Source organism: Asterias amurensis, chromosome 17 (assembly GCF_032118995.1).
Source record: "Asterias amurensis chromosome 17, ASM3211899v1".
Taxonomy (NCBI): Eukaryota; Metazoa; Echinodermata; class Asteroidea; order Forcipulatida; family Asteriidae; genus Asterias; species Asterias amurensis.
The window spans coordinates 2,488,511-2,503,082 of record NC_092664.1 but is presented as its reverse complement, the minus strand read 5'-3'; the positions used below and the strand labels follow the sequence as shown (position 1 = coordinate 2,503,082).

The 14,572-nt window shown below is 38.8% G+C and overlaps 2 protein-coding genes across 3 annotated transcripts in view; one reads left to right on the top strand and one right to left on the bottom strand.

Moving 5' to 3' along the window:
- Positions 1 to 14,572, bottom strand: part of LOC139949685 (uncharacterized) — a 53,779-nt gene that overhangs the window by 8,094 nt on the left and 31,113 nt on the right. Inside the window, exons 2-6 of one of the 2 annotated variants that reach the window (XM_071948161.1) lie at positions 9,957 to 10,074; positions 4,777 to 4,971; positions 2,194 to 2,250; positions 1,538 to 1,693; positions 973 to 1,110 (exon numbers count right to left, since the gene is read on the bottom strand). In XM_071948161.1, the coding sequence (XP_071804262.1) occupies positions 973 to 1,110; positions 1,538 to 1,693; positions 2,194 to 2,250; positions 4,777 to 4,971; positions 9,957 to 10,040 (630 nt within the window). In that variant the 5' untranslated portion in view covers positions 10,041 to 10,074. Of the gene's footprint in view, positions 1 to 972; positions 1,111 to 1,537; positions 1,694 to 2,193; positions 2,251 to 4,776; positions 4,972 to 9,956; positions 10,140 to 14,572 lie in introns of those variants that run through there. The other variant, XM_071948162.1, reaches the window with a different exon arrangement.
- Positions 11,284 to 13,232, top strand: LOC139950061 (uncharacterized). Its single transcript, XM_071948694.1, has 2 exons — positions 11,284 to 11,380; positions 12,310 to 13,232. Exons 1-2 carry the CDS (start codon positions 11,284 to 11,286, stop codon positions 13,230 to 13,232), a joined length of 1,020 nt encoding a protein of 339 aa, XP_071804795.1.

Below are 14,572 nucleotides of genomic sequence, written 5' to 3'. Positions count from 1 at the left end.
CACAGTTGACTAAAGTTACCATTGGGACTCAAGCAGGGTATAGTGAACAGTTGACTAAAGCCACCATCGGGGCTCATCAAGCAGGATATAGTGCACAGTTGACTAAAGTCACCATTGGGGCTCAAGCAGGGTATAGTGAACAGTGGACTAACGTCACCATTTGGGCTCAAGCAGGGTATAGTGCACAGTTGACTAAAGCCACCTTCGGGGCTCATCAAGCAGGGTATAGTGCACATTGGACTAAAGTCACCATTGGGGCTCAAGCAGGGTATAACGCACAGTGGACTAAAGTCACCATTGGGGCTCAAGCAGGGTATAGTGCACAGTTGACTAAAGTCACCATTGGGACTCAAGCAGGGTATAGTGCACAGTTGACTAAAGCCACCATTGTGACTCAAGTAGGGTATAGTGCACAGTTGACTTAAGTCACCATTGGGGCTCAAGCAGGGTATAGTGCACAGTTTGACTAAAGTCACCATTGGGGCTCAAGCAGGATATAGTGCACAGTTGACTAAAGTCACCATTGGGGCTCAAGCAGGGTATAGTGCACAGTTGACTAAAGTCACCATTGGGGCTCCATCAGGGTATAGTGCACAGTTGACTAAAGTCACCATTGGGGCTCAAGCAGGGTATAGTGCACAGTTTGACTAAAGTCACCATTGGGGCTCAAGCAGGATATAGTGCACAGTTGACTAAAGTCACCATTGGGGCTCAAGCAGGGTATAGTGCACAGTTGACTAAAGCCACCATTGGGGCTCCATCAGGGTATAGTGCACAGTTGACTAAAGCTACCATTGTTGCTCAGGCAGGGTATGGTGCATAGTTGACTAAATCACCATTTGGGGCTAATGCAGGGTTTAGTGAACAGTTCATGCACTAAAAGTCACCATATAGGTACATTAGCAGTGTAGTTCAGTATTGACTTAAGTTACCATTGAGGGCTAAAGCAAGTAAGTGAGTGATTCTTCCTACCCTGGGCTGAGGAAGAGTACTGGGGTTATATCTGGTATAGCTGAGACCACAACAAGATAAACTGGCTCCAGCAATAGAGATCACCAACTCTGCAATGGCGATCAGCACGATGCACACATCAACTCCAAACCGTGCACTCTGAAATAATAATAATAATAATAATAATAATAATAGTAACAGCGCGCATACTTGTCACTCACTGAAACTTAATAGGTGCTTTAACATACAGTGCTTTAAGGTAAATGTGGGACTACGTTTGAATTGTGAGACCTTCTCCTTTTACGTAGCACCATGTATTGGTTAACAAGGTTCTGTGGCACAATATGCTGCCAATCAAACCAGGAACACCGGGGTGAACCCCTTCTATTTTTGATAAGTGCACTGGGTTCTTTAACGTGCCTTACACAACACACGTAGGACCATCATGTTTAAGTGTCTTGCTTTAGGACACAGGTGTAATGACTCATGAACACACACTCTGCTGAACAGAAACACCAGAGTTTGAATCTGGTGCTGCCGTGACACTGAGATGTTTGCGCTATATAAGAAGCCACTATTAACTTACTGTAGATGTAACGCATGGATGGGAATAAAATTGAGCTCCAGGATAAGGATATGATGGACAGGATCTTCTGTCCACTGATGCAGCTATTCCAGCAATACCCCCAACACCAAGGGTTGCCAAAGCACTAAAGACGGACATCACGTTGTACCCAAGCACCTGTAGAAATAATAATAATAATAATAACGCATAGTAACAAGTGATGTCATTTCTGACAATATTGGTTATATAAGCATTTGGTTTGTCATGTATTTTTTTAAGCTGTGCACATTTCTAAATGAAGGTATTGGGGTTAGCTGATCATGATTAGAGACATTTCGCAAGCGTGTGGGTACAAATACAGATACGAGTATGACAACCGTATCCGTTCACGTCAGGTGCGTGTTGGATTTCGTTTCACAAAATATAGGTATGTGTCATTGTGTGCTCGCATTTCTTATCATTTTGCTTGCAAATGACTAACAACGTTCTATCTACATCAAGCATGATACTAGTAAAAGCAATTCACGTGTATGAGTCGAGCTCCTGCATCTGTTGCCAACGTGCAAAATACTATAGTCGCGGATACGCGTCACGTGAACACACATGTATGTGGATCCGTAGACTTGCAAAACTTCTCTATTATTGAACAGTTTAATACTATACTTAAAGTCACTCACCAATCCTATGGATCTTTTACCAGCGGCTGCAATGCCCAAGATTCCAGCAAGGGTGAACTGTTGAATGAAGAAAAACATGTCAATACAAACCATAAGAAATGGAGTTGTCTAGTGCATGTGGCACTCTACTCTGGAATATACTCTGGATGACTCTTTTAAAGGCAGTGGAAACTATTGGTAATTCTCGAGATAATTGTTGGCATAAACATTTACTTGAAAACAAGCAATGGAAAGCTGATGAAAAATATTGTGAGAAATGGCTCCCTCTGAAGTAACGTAGTTTCTGAGAAAGAAGTAATTTCTCACTAAAATATTTTAATTGAAGAAGAGACCTCATCAGCTGTGGTCTCCAATTAAAGGCAATCTGAAAGCACACAACTTGTGAGTAAAGGATATTTTTTGTTCCATTATTATCTGGCAACTTTGACGACCAATTGAGTTAAAATTTTCACAGGTTTGTTATTTTATGCATATGTTGAGATACACCAAGTGAGAAGACTGGTCTTTGACAATATTATTACCAAAGGTGTCCAGTGCCTTTAAATCATCACAAACTTTTTCTTCTGTCCGGCCATAGGCTGAGGAAAAAAGGCTAATGCTTCACTTCGGACCTAGATATTGCCTTTTAGAGTTCACTTTTGTTATCAGTTTTATAAAATGCAGGCTCGATTTTTACGCTGGACCACATGTCCGTGGCCAGTGATTTTAGCCCTGGCCCAGTAAAGTTAAACTCGTGACTGGTCAAGTCCAGTGGTCTTGTGAATTATTTCAAATAAAGACACTGGACACTATTGGTAATTGGCAAAGACTAGCCTTCACAGTTAGTGTATCACAGCATATGCACAAAATAACAACCTGTGACAATTCGAGCTCATCAATCGGTTGTCGAAGTTGCGAGATAATAATGAAAGAAAAAAACACCCTTGTCACACGAAGTTGTGTGCTTTCAGATGCTTGATTTCGAGACCTCAAATTCTAAATCTGAGGTCTCGAAATCAAATTCCTGGAAAATCTCTTCTTTCTCGAAAGCTACAGTACTTCAGAGAGACCGTTTCTCACAATGTTTTATACTATCAATCTCTCCCCATTACTTGTTAGCAAGAAAGGTTTTATGCTAATAATTATTTAGAGTAATTACCAGTCCAATAGTGTCCACTGCCTTTAAAGAACAATAAGTAAACTATTTTCAAATGTTGACCAAATCAAATAACCCATAAATTGATAAGATAAATCTTCTATTACATGTAGCCCTTGCTCAAATGAGAACAGTTCACATGCCAAACGTTGTAGCAAGTTATTTCCAAGGCCTGTACAAATTTTTGTTTTATCACTTCAATCAGTTCAATATTAAATCATTAAATAGTTCTTTCATTTTTCCTTCTAATGGCACTCCACTACTCTCTAAATGTAAAAGAATGAAAATTTCACTCTCTTACCCGAGTGGTGTCAGTTCCACTCTTTGGAGAGTGAAAGTCAAGCTTTGTCACTCTTTTTGAGTGAACATGGTGAAAGAAGAATTTCACTCTAAATCGAGATGAAAGCAGCTTTTCATTCAAAAAAGAGTGTTCCACCATATTGCTCTTTGCAAGAGTGGTATGGCGGACAAAACAAGTGTTTTTGTTCACTCTTATACATTATAGGCAGTGGACACTATTGGTAATTACTCAAACTACCTATTATTAGCATAAAACCTTAATTGATGACGAGTAATGGGGAGAGGCTGATGGTATAAAACATTGTGAGAAACGGCTCCCGAACACTCGAACAATCTACTTCGTGGTAGTAGAATAAGAAAGACAATTCTCTAAGAACAAACTCTACCAGGCAAGTAGATACACGCATAATGTGTTACTGCAAACCATAGTAAAACTATATTTAGATTAAACTTCCTTTGACAAAGATGTGTACTATAAGTAAAAGTGTGCAGATAAAAGTTACTATTTGCATTGACTTTTTAACTGCTTTTAAAAACATAAATAATACAAAAGAGGCACTATGTTGTGAATTGTTCAGGGAATTTACTTTGGTATCATCAGAAAGCTTGTTTAATAAGCTTTTAATTGGTACCAGCTAAAAATTAAGGCGATGTTGTGTTTGAAAGAAGCGCTGTTTTCAAGGAATAAAATTGTGATTTGAAGTGCCGCGTTCACACAGATAAAGACACTGGACACAATTGGTAATTTGCAAAGACCAGTGTTTCTCAACATATGCATAAAATAACAAACCTGTGAACATTTCAGTTCAATTTGTCATCTAAGTTGCAAGATAATTAATGAAAGAAAAACCACCCTTGTCACACAAAGTTGTGTGCTTTCAGATGCTTGATTTCGAGACCTCAAAATCTCTTCTTTCTCGAAACTTTGTCACTTCAGAGGGAGCCGTTTCTCACAATGTTTCATACTATCAACAGCTCCCCATTACTCGTTACCAAGTAAGAAATTTTTGCTAATAATTATTTTGAGTAAATATCAATAGTGTCCACTGTCTTTAACGGCACATACATGGTTCACAGTGAGCAAACGCTCAGAGGTTTTTCGAATGGGGCCTAAGAACGTCCAACTAATGTTTCTTGTAGGTACTTACACAGATGCCACTCCCAACAGGAATCCCATAGAGGTGCAAGTAAGATTTCATAAGAATAGCGGCTGTGCCAAACGCCACTGCCAATACTCCCAAGATGGTCTGCAGGTAACCTGTAACTCGAAGGCCCCTCCAGCACCAGTTACCTCGCTTGTTCCCGCCTGGAACCCCAGCACTCGTGGCAGGTTGCAATGTCACCTGTTCATGAATGAAAAGATCACATTGAATGAAATTTATAATAACAAAACTAATAACAGTGGCTTCTTAATAATAATTAAAATAATAATTATAATAATAATAATAATAGCAAAACTTATGAGCACATTCACCAAAAGAGTGCCCAATTAGGCGCCTGCAATAATACAATACAATCACTTACAAAACACTTTGTAAATATGGAAAATGATTATCATTCTACATTGAACGTAGAAAGAGATGCAAAATGAGTAATAAGCTGAGACTTAAAAGGTCTTTGAAAAGGCAGTAGGAACAAACTCCACAAATGAGGAGCAGCTCTAGCATTTGCCCTGTGTTCCCCCCCCCCCCACTTCATAGACCGCGTTCCCATTGGATCCACAATTGCAACGCGCACAAGAAAAATCGCGGTCGCGTTCCCACTTGAGTATGATTGCGCATTGATCCCCTTTTTTGGGTTCAAAAGAACACTGTTTTGCTAGCCAATTGCGGGGTCTGATCGCCCTTTGCATTCCCACTAGACTTTTGATCGCCCATTAATCCACAAGGGCCATCAGATCCCGCTTTAATCCTACTCCTGAGGAGGATAAAAAATGCGCGGTCAGATCCTGATCGCCCTCGCATTCCCACTGGAGCTTATTTCTCTTTGCACACCCTTTGATCGCCCTTTTGGGGTCTTGATCGCCCTTTTCTTGAATTGGGAGATCAATGCGGGGGTTTTATAGGCCTAGCACTCACATCAATCAAGGTGCTTCAACATTAAGTATTTTCCTGCAAGATGTACATGTTCATGTATTGACCCATTTCACCTGACGTCATCATCAGAAAAATCTTGAATGCGCCATACTGGTGGGCAATTTCACTGTGCATTTTCATATATAACTCTATGCATTTGAGTATGCTGTGTGTTATGCAGTGAAGTGCGTCAGTTACTTACTAAGGTGCTGTAGATTTTGAGAAATGAGTAAAACAATGTCATGAAAATACCTTTGTAAAATGCTTAAAATAATTTTCATGACATTGTTTTACTCATTCCCCAAAAAATACAGCACGTCAGCACATAATATTTTCAGGGAAGCTTTCTACTATCATTATCTTCAAACTGTGTAGGTTTACTGTAAATCTGTGGACATTGTGTTTTTTGTCCTACAAAAAGTATATATACCCTAGTTAAAGCAAACCATTGTTTTGAATGAGTTAAAATGACAGAGTTTCTGCGTTTTTGATGTTTTAGGGGATGTTATGTGGCAAAACCTGGGAGAAGAAGTAAACGTATGCACGCTGGCTGTATCAGTTTTATGAACCGTGATTGTTTGAACTAAAACTCCTATATATAATGAAGACAAAACTAACCTGTGAATTCTTTTTTCTTCAAAAAGTTGCTCACATTTTTTGAGATAAAAAAATTAAGCGAGTATGCACCTCGCAAATAAGAATAACTCCCAACAGGAGTACAAAATCTGAGCAGTGACACTTCTCATCTTTAAATTTTGAGGCTTAAAAACTTATATATTTTACTACGTTGCTAAAAGTGTTTCTCAAAGTGCTATTAAACTATCGAAATCTGCTGTATGCTTCTAGCCAAAAGTTTATATTGCCACTATTGTTAAGAGTGATTACTAAATGTCTACCTTCCCTGTAAACAGTGTTAAAGGCACTGGAAACTAAAGGGAATTACTCAAAACAATTGTTAGTATATATAACTGACTTGTGGGAAGTAACAGAGAGCTGTTGATAGTATAACACATTGTGAGAAGTGACTCCTCTGAAGTAACATAGTTTTTGAGAAAGAGATATTTCTCACGAAATATGCATCTGCAAAAAGGGTGTTTTTTTTCCCTCAATATTCTCTTGCAACTTTGCTGACCAAAATTTTCACAAGTTTGTTATTTTATGCATATTGGGGTACACTAAGTGAGAAACTGGGCCCAATTTCATAGAGCTGCTAAGCACAAAAATTTGCTAAGCATGAAATTTCTTCCTTGATAAAAACAGGATAACAAGCCAAATATCCATGTGATTTTCAGGATAAGCAAACAACAGCTGAATACCAGTAACCAGCAATATGCAACAAATGGAAATTAAGTTGATAATCCTGTTTTTATGAAGGAAGAAATTTCATGCTGAGCAAATTTTGGTGCTTAGCAGCTCTATGAAATTGGGCCCTGGTCTTTGACAATAACCAAACATGTCCAGTGCCTTTATGGAAATACACTATAATGAGTCATACACATAATATAGATAATAAAATCATAATTATGCAGTATTTCTACCTCCATGATCATACAATGCAGACCACCAAATCGGTTTGTTCATTGTAATTGCAGTACACGTATGTGTGCCAACATGTACCATAGAATATACATGAGCTGACCTTAAAAAAATACACAAGGGGCAAACTGAAAAACCACTAGGTGGTGATTAAACACAGACGAGTGCATTTGTGAAGTCATGCATGCACAGAATCCTTTGAGAAATTTTGTATGAAAAACAGCGACTGGTGCAAACCTTTGTAGGTAACCTAAATGTCAATAGACCTGTATGAACCATGTCAAGCGTGGTAATTATTTGTGCAAAGTGAGTCACATGTGAAGTGTGTTCTTGGAAAACCATTTCACAGTCCCATGGAAATGTTGAGTCACATAGGAGACAAAAAAAATAGCCTTTCGGAGAATTTTACGATGTGCTCAATCCCTCCCTATTGTAATACTCTGCCTACACATTGTCATCATTTTCATGAAAAGAAGGGCATGTCAAAATAAGGGAATCAATGTGTGGTGAGGAGGTTTTCAACTAGTGGTTTAATCCCAACGAGGCCTGGTTCTGGATAATTTTACCGAGACGAAGTCGAGGTAAATTATCAAGAACCAGGCCTCGGCGGGTTTAAACCACTAGTTGAAAACCGATTCAACACACTTTGATTCCCATTCATAAATACCTTTTCGGTCAATAACATCAACACTTTTTGGTCAAAAAGTAAAATAAATGCAAAAATTATAATTGTTCAATGATTTCTTTCAACACAACACCCCTCCAGCTATGAAATGGTAAAGCCCTCCACCGCCCTTGGGTAAACAACTCCTTATAAGGGAATGCTGTGCGCGTCGCGCGCATCACGTGATGTGGCACAACTGTTTCAGCCGTTGCTCTTGACCAATAGGAATGAAGAAACTGTCTTAAAAGCACAGGTGCAAGTTCGCGTGTCACGCCCATGTTTCAACACTTTTTACTGGTCATAAACAAAGGTTTATACACACCCACTTCACGTGACGTGCTCTCCACCAATAGGAATAGCGAAACTGTCTGAGGTATTTATGAATGCATGATAAAACCATTTCTACATAGTAGATCTATGAAAGGAAGTTAAATTTTAAACTGAAAGTTCTCTGGCTTTATAAAAATTCTTGGAACTGCAGTCTAAACGGCCCAATTTTGTTTTCAAGGAGAACCTTTAATAAATAAAAAAAAATAAAAAAATATTGATTTTATGCAATTATTTGTCTTAAAGACACTGGACACTATTGGTAATTGTCAAAGACTAGTCTTCTTAGTTAATAATGGAAGAAAAAACACCCTAATCGAACGAAGTTGTGTGCTTTCAGATGCTTGATTTCGGCAACCTCAAAATATAATTCTGAGATTTTGAAATCAAATTCGTGGAAAATTACTTCTTTCTCAAATACAACATTACTTCAGAGGGAGCTGTTTCTCACAATGGCTTATACTACCAACAACATTCCATTACTCATTACAAAGTAAGGTTTTGTGCTAATAATTGTTTGTGGGCCTTGGACATTACTGTTTACCAAAAGTGTCCAATGGCTTTAAAGGCAGTGGACACTATTGGTAATTACTCAAAATAATTATTAGCATAAAACCTTTCATACAATATGTACAAGAACCTGATCATAACCAGTCTTTAATTTTTTCTTAAAGCCATTGGACACTATTGGTAATCACTCAAAATAATTATTGGCATAAAACCTTACTTGGTGACGAGTAATGGGGAGAGGTTGATGGTATAAAACATTGTGAGAAACGATTCCCTCTAAAGTGCCATAGTTTTCAAGAAAGAAAATAATTTTCCACGAATTTGATTTTGAGACTTCAGATTTAGAACTTGAGGTCTCAAAATCAACCATCTAAACGCACACAACTTTGTGTGGCAAGGGTGTTTTTTTTTCTTTCATTATTATCTCGCACGTTCGATCATGACCGATTGAGCTCAAATTATCACAGGTTTGTTATTTTATGCATGTGTTGAGAATCACCAACTGTGAAGGCTAGTCTTTGACAACTACCAATAGTGTCCACTGCCTTTAATACCTTTTCAGATTCAAATCTTTTTATTATTACACCCACATAATACTTCAAAGTAAAATGTTTCTCAAAATGCTTTACACTACCAACAGCTGATGTAGGCTTCTAACCGAGCCATTTTTTTTGAGAGTCATTACAGAACATTTAGTCCCTACCTTCCCTTTAAACCTCGTGAATAATAAAAAACAAAATCTAATTATTGCAACTGTAACAATTACATGAACTAAATTTTAAAGGCACTGGACACCTTTGGTCAGTGTCAAATACTAGTATATTCTCACTTGGTGCAGCCTAAATATATTTTAAATAACAAATCTGTGAAAACTTGGGCTCAATTGGTCATCGAAGCTGCAAGAGAATAATGAAGAAAAATACACACTTGTTGCACAAATATGTGTGCTGTCAGATGCCTAGGAAAGGCTTCATCAGGCCTGTCAGTCTTTAAATATTTGAGTGATAAATTACCTCTTTCTAAAAAAAAAACTATGTTACTTCAGAGGAGGCCATTTCTAAAAATTTTTTACACAATCGACAGCTCTCCATTGCTCGTTACCAAGTAAGTTTTTATGCTAACAATTATTTTGAGTAATTACTATAAGTGTCCACTGCCTTTAAGATTGTTAGTTGTTTTGCTTTTTACTTTTGATGATTTTGGAGGCTGTACTTACCACTGGATGCCGGTGTATGGTCGTTGTTTGCTGTTGGGGGTTGCCATGCTGGTAAGGTGGGGGTTGCTGTTGGGCAGGTTGCATTGTTACAGATCACACAAAACTCTAAAAGTTTAACCTGTTTTAAACAAAATAAACCATTACTAAATTTTTGCATCTAGCCACCACTTTCGAAGCGCTTTATTAGATTTTTAAACTGAAACTGAACTTTACTTCCCCTTTTTTAATATTCCTCATGAGGAAACACGCAAAATCGCAAAAATTTGACCTTAAAAAGGGAAATGCAAACTCACAAAGAAAGGAATTGAACCGGACGGAACCCAGAAAAGTTTCCGTATCCTGCCACCACTTTTTCGTTTGTCATGAAATTTAAATCAGTAGGTCATCTAAGCTCAAATGGGATATACGTAAGCTTTTTTGAGGTATGGCGGATGGGATAGGAGTTGTATGGTTTTGGTGTATACACAGAGTTTTACCCACCTTATAGTGTTGTAGCACTGTGTCCGCCAAATCTCAAAAAAGCTTATTCTATTTTGAAAATATGAGTGAAATAGGGGTGGCAGGATACAAAGAGTTTCCTCGGAACTCTCATGCACTCATGCCCAAAGGACAAGGAGTAGAGCGAGCAGCGCTGTCAAGACTACCACCCTGATTATTATGATTACAAGATATATGTAGCACTTGGTAAATACTCCCGGTCGACTACTCAGATCGTTCTGACAATCCCTTTGTTTCATACTTTGTCAAGATGGTCGGGTCATGTCATCCTGTTTCTTTACGTGTTTATGTCCCTTGTATTGTACTGTAAATTTGATGTATTTTTATCTTCTCCATTTTTGGAGGTTTTCAGGAAATAAATAAATAAAATAAAACAGTTCAGAGTATCCAAGCCTCCATGTATTGTATACATTCTCAATACTTGATACTCGAAACCAAGACCCCTGACCCTCCGGGCAGGTTGGTGTAGTGGTGTCTTGCCTTGTAGTAGTGTCAGTCTAAAATGTGTTGCATCAACAAGATTTTTCAACAGAATTGGTTCTTCATTCCAATATTCACTTAATGTTAGCTTTTTGTTTTATTTCCATTCATACCCATACAGTCAGTCAATAATAGTCATTTGCATATCGCAATGTATCAAATATTAATTATGTGGGTGAAATCCAGAAAAGGACTGACAGAATCAGTTTAAATAAATATCCTACATAATTTTGCCAAACAGTGATCCTGTCACTAGCTGGAAAAGTGTGTAAACCATTGAGAGAGACACTAATTCGCATAAAAAGGTTAACAGACGTCGATTTAGCCATGCTCCATGTACTTAACCATTATGACTATAAACAGTGCTGCCGCTACCCCCTACTTCAAGAGACTTCGTACATTTGCCACTTCATACTTCTACTTCTACATGATACTTGGCCATGTCCGTAAGTCAGGATATAACGCCAAAGGACACTTGTAACCTCGACACTTCGTACCTTTGCGAAGGTACGAAGTGAATTTGGAACGGAAATACTATGTAAATCGTGGCCCAGGTCGGACTCGGACTCTACAACCCTGCATTACTGACATCCTAGCTTTCCCACAAGGGCTAAAATTGTTTTATTTAAAAATTGACTTATTTAAAATTGAATTATTTAAGGGAACACGTTGCCTTGGATCGGTCGAGTTGGTCTTTGAAAAGCGCTTGTAATCGTTTGTTATAAAATGCATATTATGGTTCGAAAGATGTTTTAAAAGTTGAATACAATGATCCACAAACCAAACACGCCTTGTCTCCCTCGAAATTGCACGGTTTTTCCTTTACCTCGCCGACGAACACGGTCAGCCATTTATATGGGAGTCAAATTTGTGTGGATCATTGTATTCTACTTTTAAAGAGGGCGCTGTTCAAGATGGTGTAGTGTTTTTCTGAGCTGCCGATTTTGCTGGTTGAAAATTGCTGAAAAGAAGAGGAACTATTACGGTTTGTTGGGAGTAATTAAGGCCTTGCTTGTATTTGACCCCATACCTATCATTCACTATGAAGACAAATACCAAACAGAAGTCTGTATCTGAAAATGAGAGTGTAAAAAAATTACATGGGACCCGCGGAAAATCCAAAGATGGCGGTGTCCAGCCCACAACTGTAAACAACACGGCGGCAGGCGTAACATCCAAAGGTGCATCTAGTGCACAAACCACTGAATGCATGGTGTGTTCTAAAGAAGTATCAGACTGTGACAGGGCGATAAGTTGTCAGAAGTGCATGAAATGGATACACCAGGCATGTGCTAATATAAGCAACCAAGAATATTAAGTACTTGAGAAAGCGGGTCAGAACTTGATGTGGTTCTGTAACATGTGTACTGGACAGACAGGAACCTTTCGAGGCGTAACTTTAATAAGACCAACTACAACCAAATGAAGAATCATTTTAGAAGTATCGACTGGGAAGATGAGATGGAAGACTTAACATATGAAGAAGCATGGCAATTATTGAAAGACAACTACGATCAAGCAGTAAACGATAGCGTTCCACTTCAGAAAGATAAGAAGAAGTATAAACCTCAATGGTTGAAATCAAGCGTCAAGAAATCTATCAAGAAGAAATATGCACTGTACCAGAAATGCAGAAGGACTGAAAACTATCGTGACTATGTTGAGTACAAAAAGCAAAACAACAAGACAAGAAAGTTAGTGAGAAAGGCACAAGCTGAATTCGAGCATAAATTGATGAAACAGTTTAAGCAGAAACCCAAGGCATTTTACAGCTACATTAGGAACAAGCAAAAAGTTAGAGTGGGAGTATCACAACTCGAGAAACCGAATGGAGACTTAACTGATACAGACCAGGATGCAGCAGAAATTCTAAGTAAGTTCTTCCATTCTGTCTACACCAATGAACCGGATGGAGAAATGCCACAGATGGATCGGCAAGTTGGGATTAACTGCTTCCTAAGTGACATTGCTTTAACAGAGGATGAAGTAAAGAAGAGGCTCGACGCCTTAAACCCAGACAAATGCCCAGGACCTAACAACATTCACCCCCAGATACTAAAGGAGTGCAGCCAAGAACTAGCAAGGCCTTTCTTCCTGCTATTTAGGAAATCTCTTGAAAGCGGTGAACTACCGAGTGACTGGAAGATAGCAAGAGTAACCCCGATCTTCAAGAAGGGCTCTAAAACCAAGGCTGGCAATTATAGACCCGTTAGTCTCACCTGCATTCCCTGTAAGATTTTGGAAACTATAATACGTGAAAGAATGTTAGAGCACGCAAAGAATCAAAATATTTTTTAAGAGTGCCAGCATGGTTTTATGCATGGCAAGTCATGCCTTACCAATCTACTGGAGACTTTTGAAGACATCACGAACAGTCTGGACGAAGGCGAGGCTGTTGACATCATATTCCTGGATTACCAGAAGGCGTTTGATTCGGTTCCACATAAAAGGCTGTTAGAAAAACTACGAGCATATGGTTATGATGGAAAAGTTTCCAATTGGATCAAACCCTTCTTGACCGGGAGAACTCAAAAAGTGTCTGTAGGAGGAGCATCGTCAAACTCAACTGATGTAATGAGCGGCGTCCCCCAGGGGTCGGTACTGGGACCCATCTTATTCATTTTGTACGTCAACGACCTACCAGACCACGTGAAAAGTAACATCAAAATGTTTGCCGATGATACCAAATTATACAGCACTGTAAATAAAGTAGAAGATGCAGCAAAGATTCAGTGCGACTTAGACAACCTCCAGAAATGGTCAGAAAAATGGCTGCTCCGTTTTAATGCTGATAAATGCAAATCTATGCATATTGGATCAGGCAATCCACACTGCAACTATCACATGGGCGAGACAACCTTGGGCACAACTGACATAGAGAAAGACCTTGGAGTGTTTATATCCAATGACTTCAAGCAGAGCACACAATGTACGAAAGCTGCACTAAAGGGTGTGAACAGTCTTTGAGTCGTGAGAAGATCCTTTAAGTACATAGATGTCGACAGCTTTTCAATTCTGTACAAGACCTACATAAGGCCACATTTGGAGTATTGTGTTCAAGCCTGGAACCCTGGATTAAAGAAAGACAAGCTAGTTTTAGAAAAGGTACAGAGGAGAGCTACCAAGTTGGTGCCACAGTTGAAAAGCCTCCCTTACACAGAAAGGCTTCAAGCCCTGAACTTATACACACTAGAACAAAGACGACTAAGAGGTGACCTTATTGAAACATTTAAGCTGCTCAAGGGACTGGAGAAAGTCGACTGCAAGAAATTCTTAAATACAGCTAGAAACAGCAGTACGAGGGGCCACTCTCTTAAATTGTACAAGCCAACTCTCAACAAAAACATTGCGTGCAGAAGGAACTTCTTTTCACAGCGAGTAATTAACGATTGGAACATTCTCCCACACAAAGTAGTAAATGCCAAAACAGTGTCAACTTTCAAGAAAGAGCTCGATGCCTATTGGAAGGAATCAATGATAGGATATGGGGTCACAAAGGCATAAGCCTAAACAATTTCTCCCATCAATCGTAAGTAAGTAAGTAAAACATCTTTCCAACCACATGAAATTTATAACAAACGGTTATAAACGATTTGATAGACCAACTTATCCGATCCAAGTCAACGTGTTCCTTTAAT

Excerpts from the sequence above, each read along its gene's own strand:
- LOC139950061 (XM_071948694.1), top strand. The coding sequence starts at position 11,284 with ATGACTATAAACAGTGCTGCCGCTACCCCCTACTTCAAGAGACTTCGT. Across the intron at positions 11,381-12,309 it reads CATGATACTTGGCCATGTCC|ACAGGAACCTTTCGAGGCGT; the intron begins GTAAGTCAGGAT and ends TGTACTGGACAG.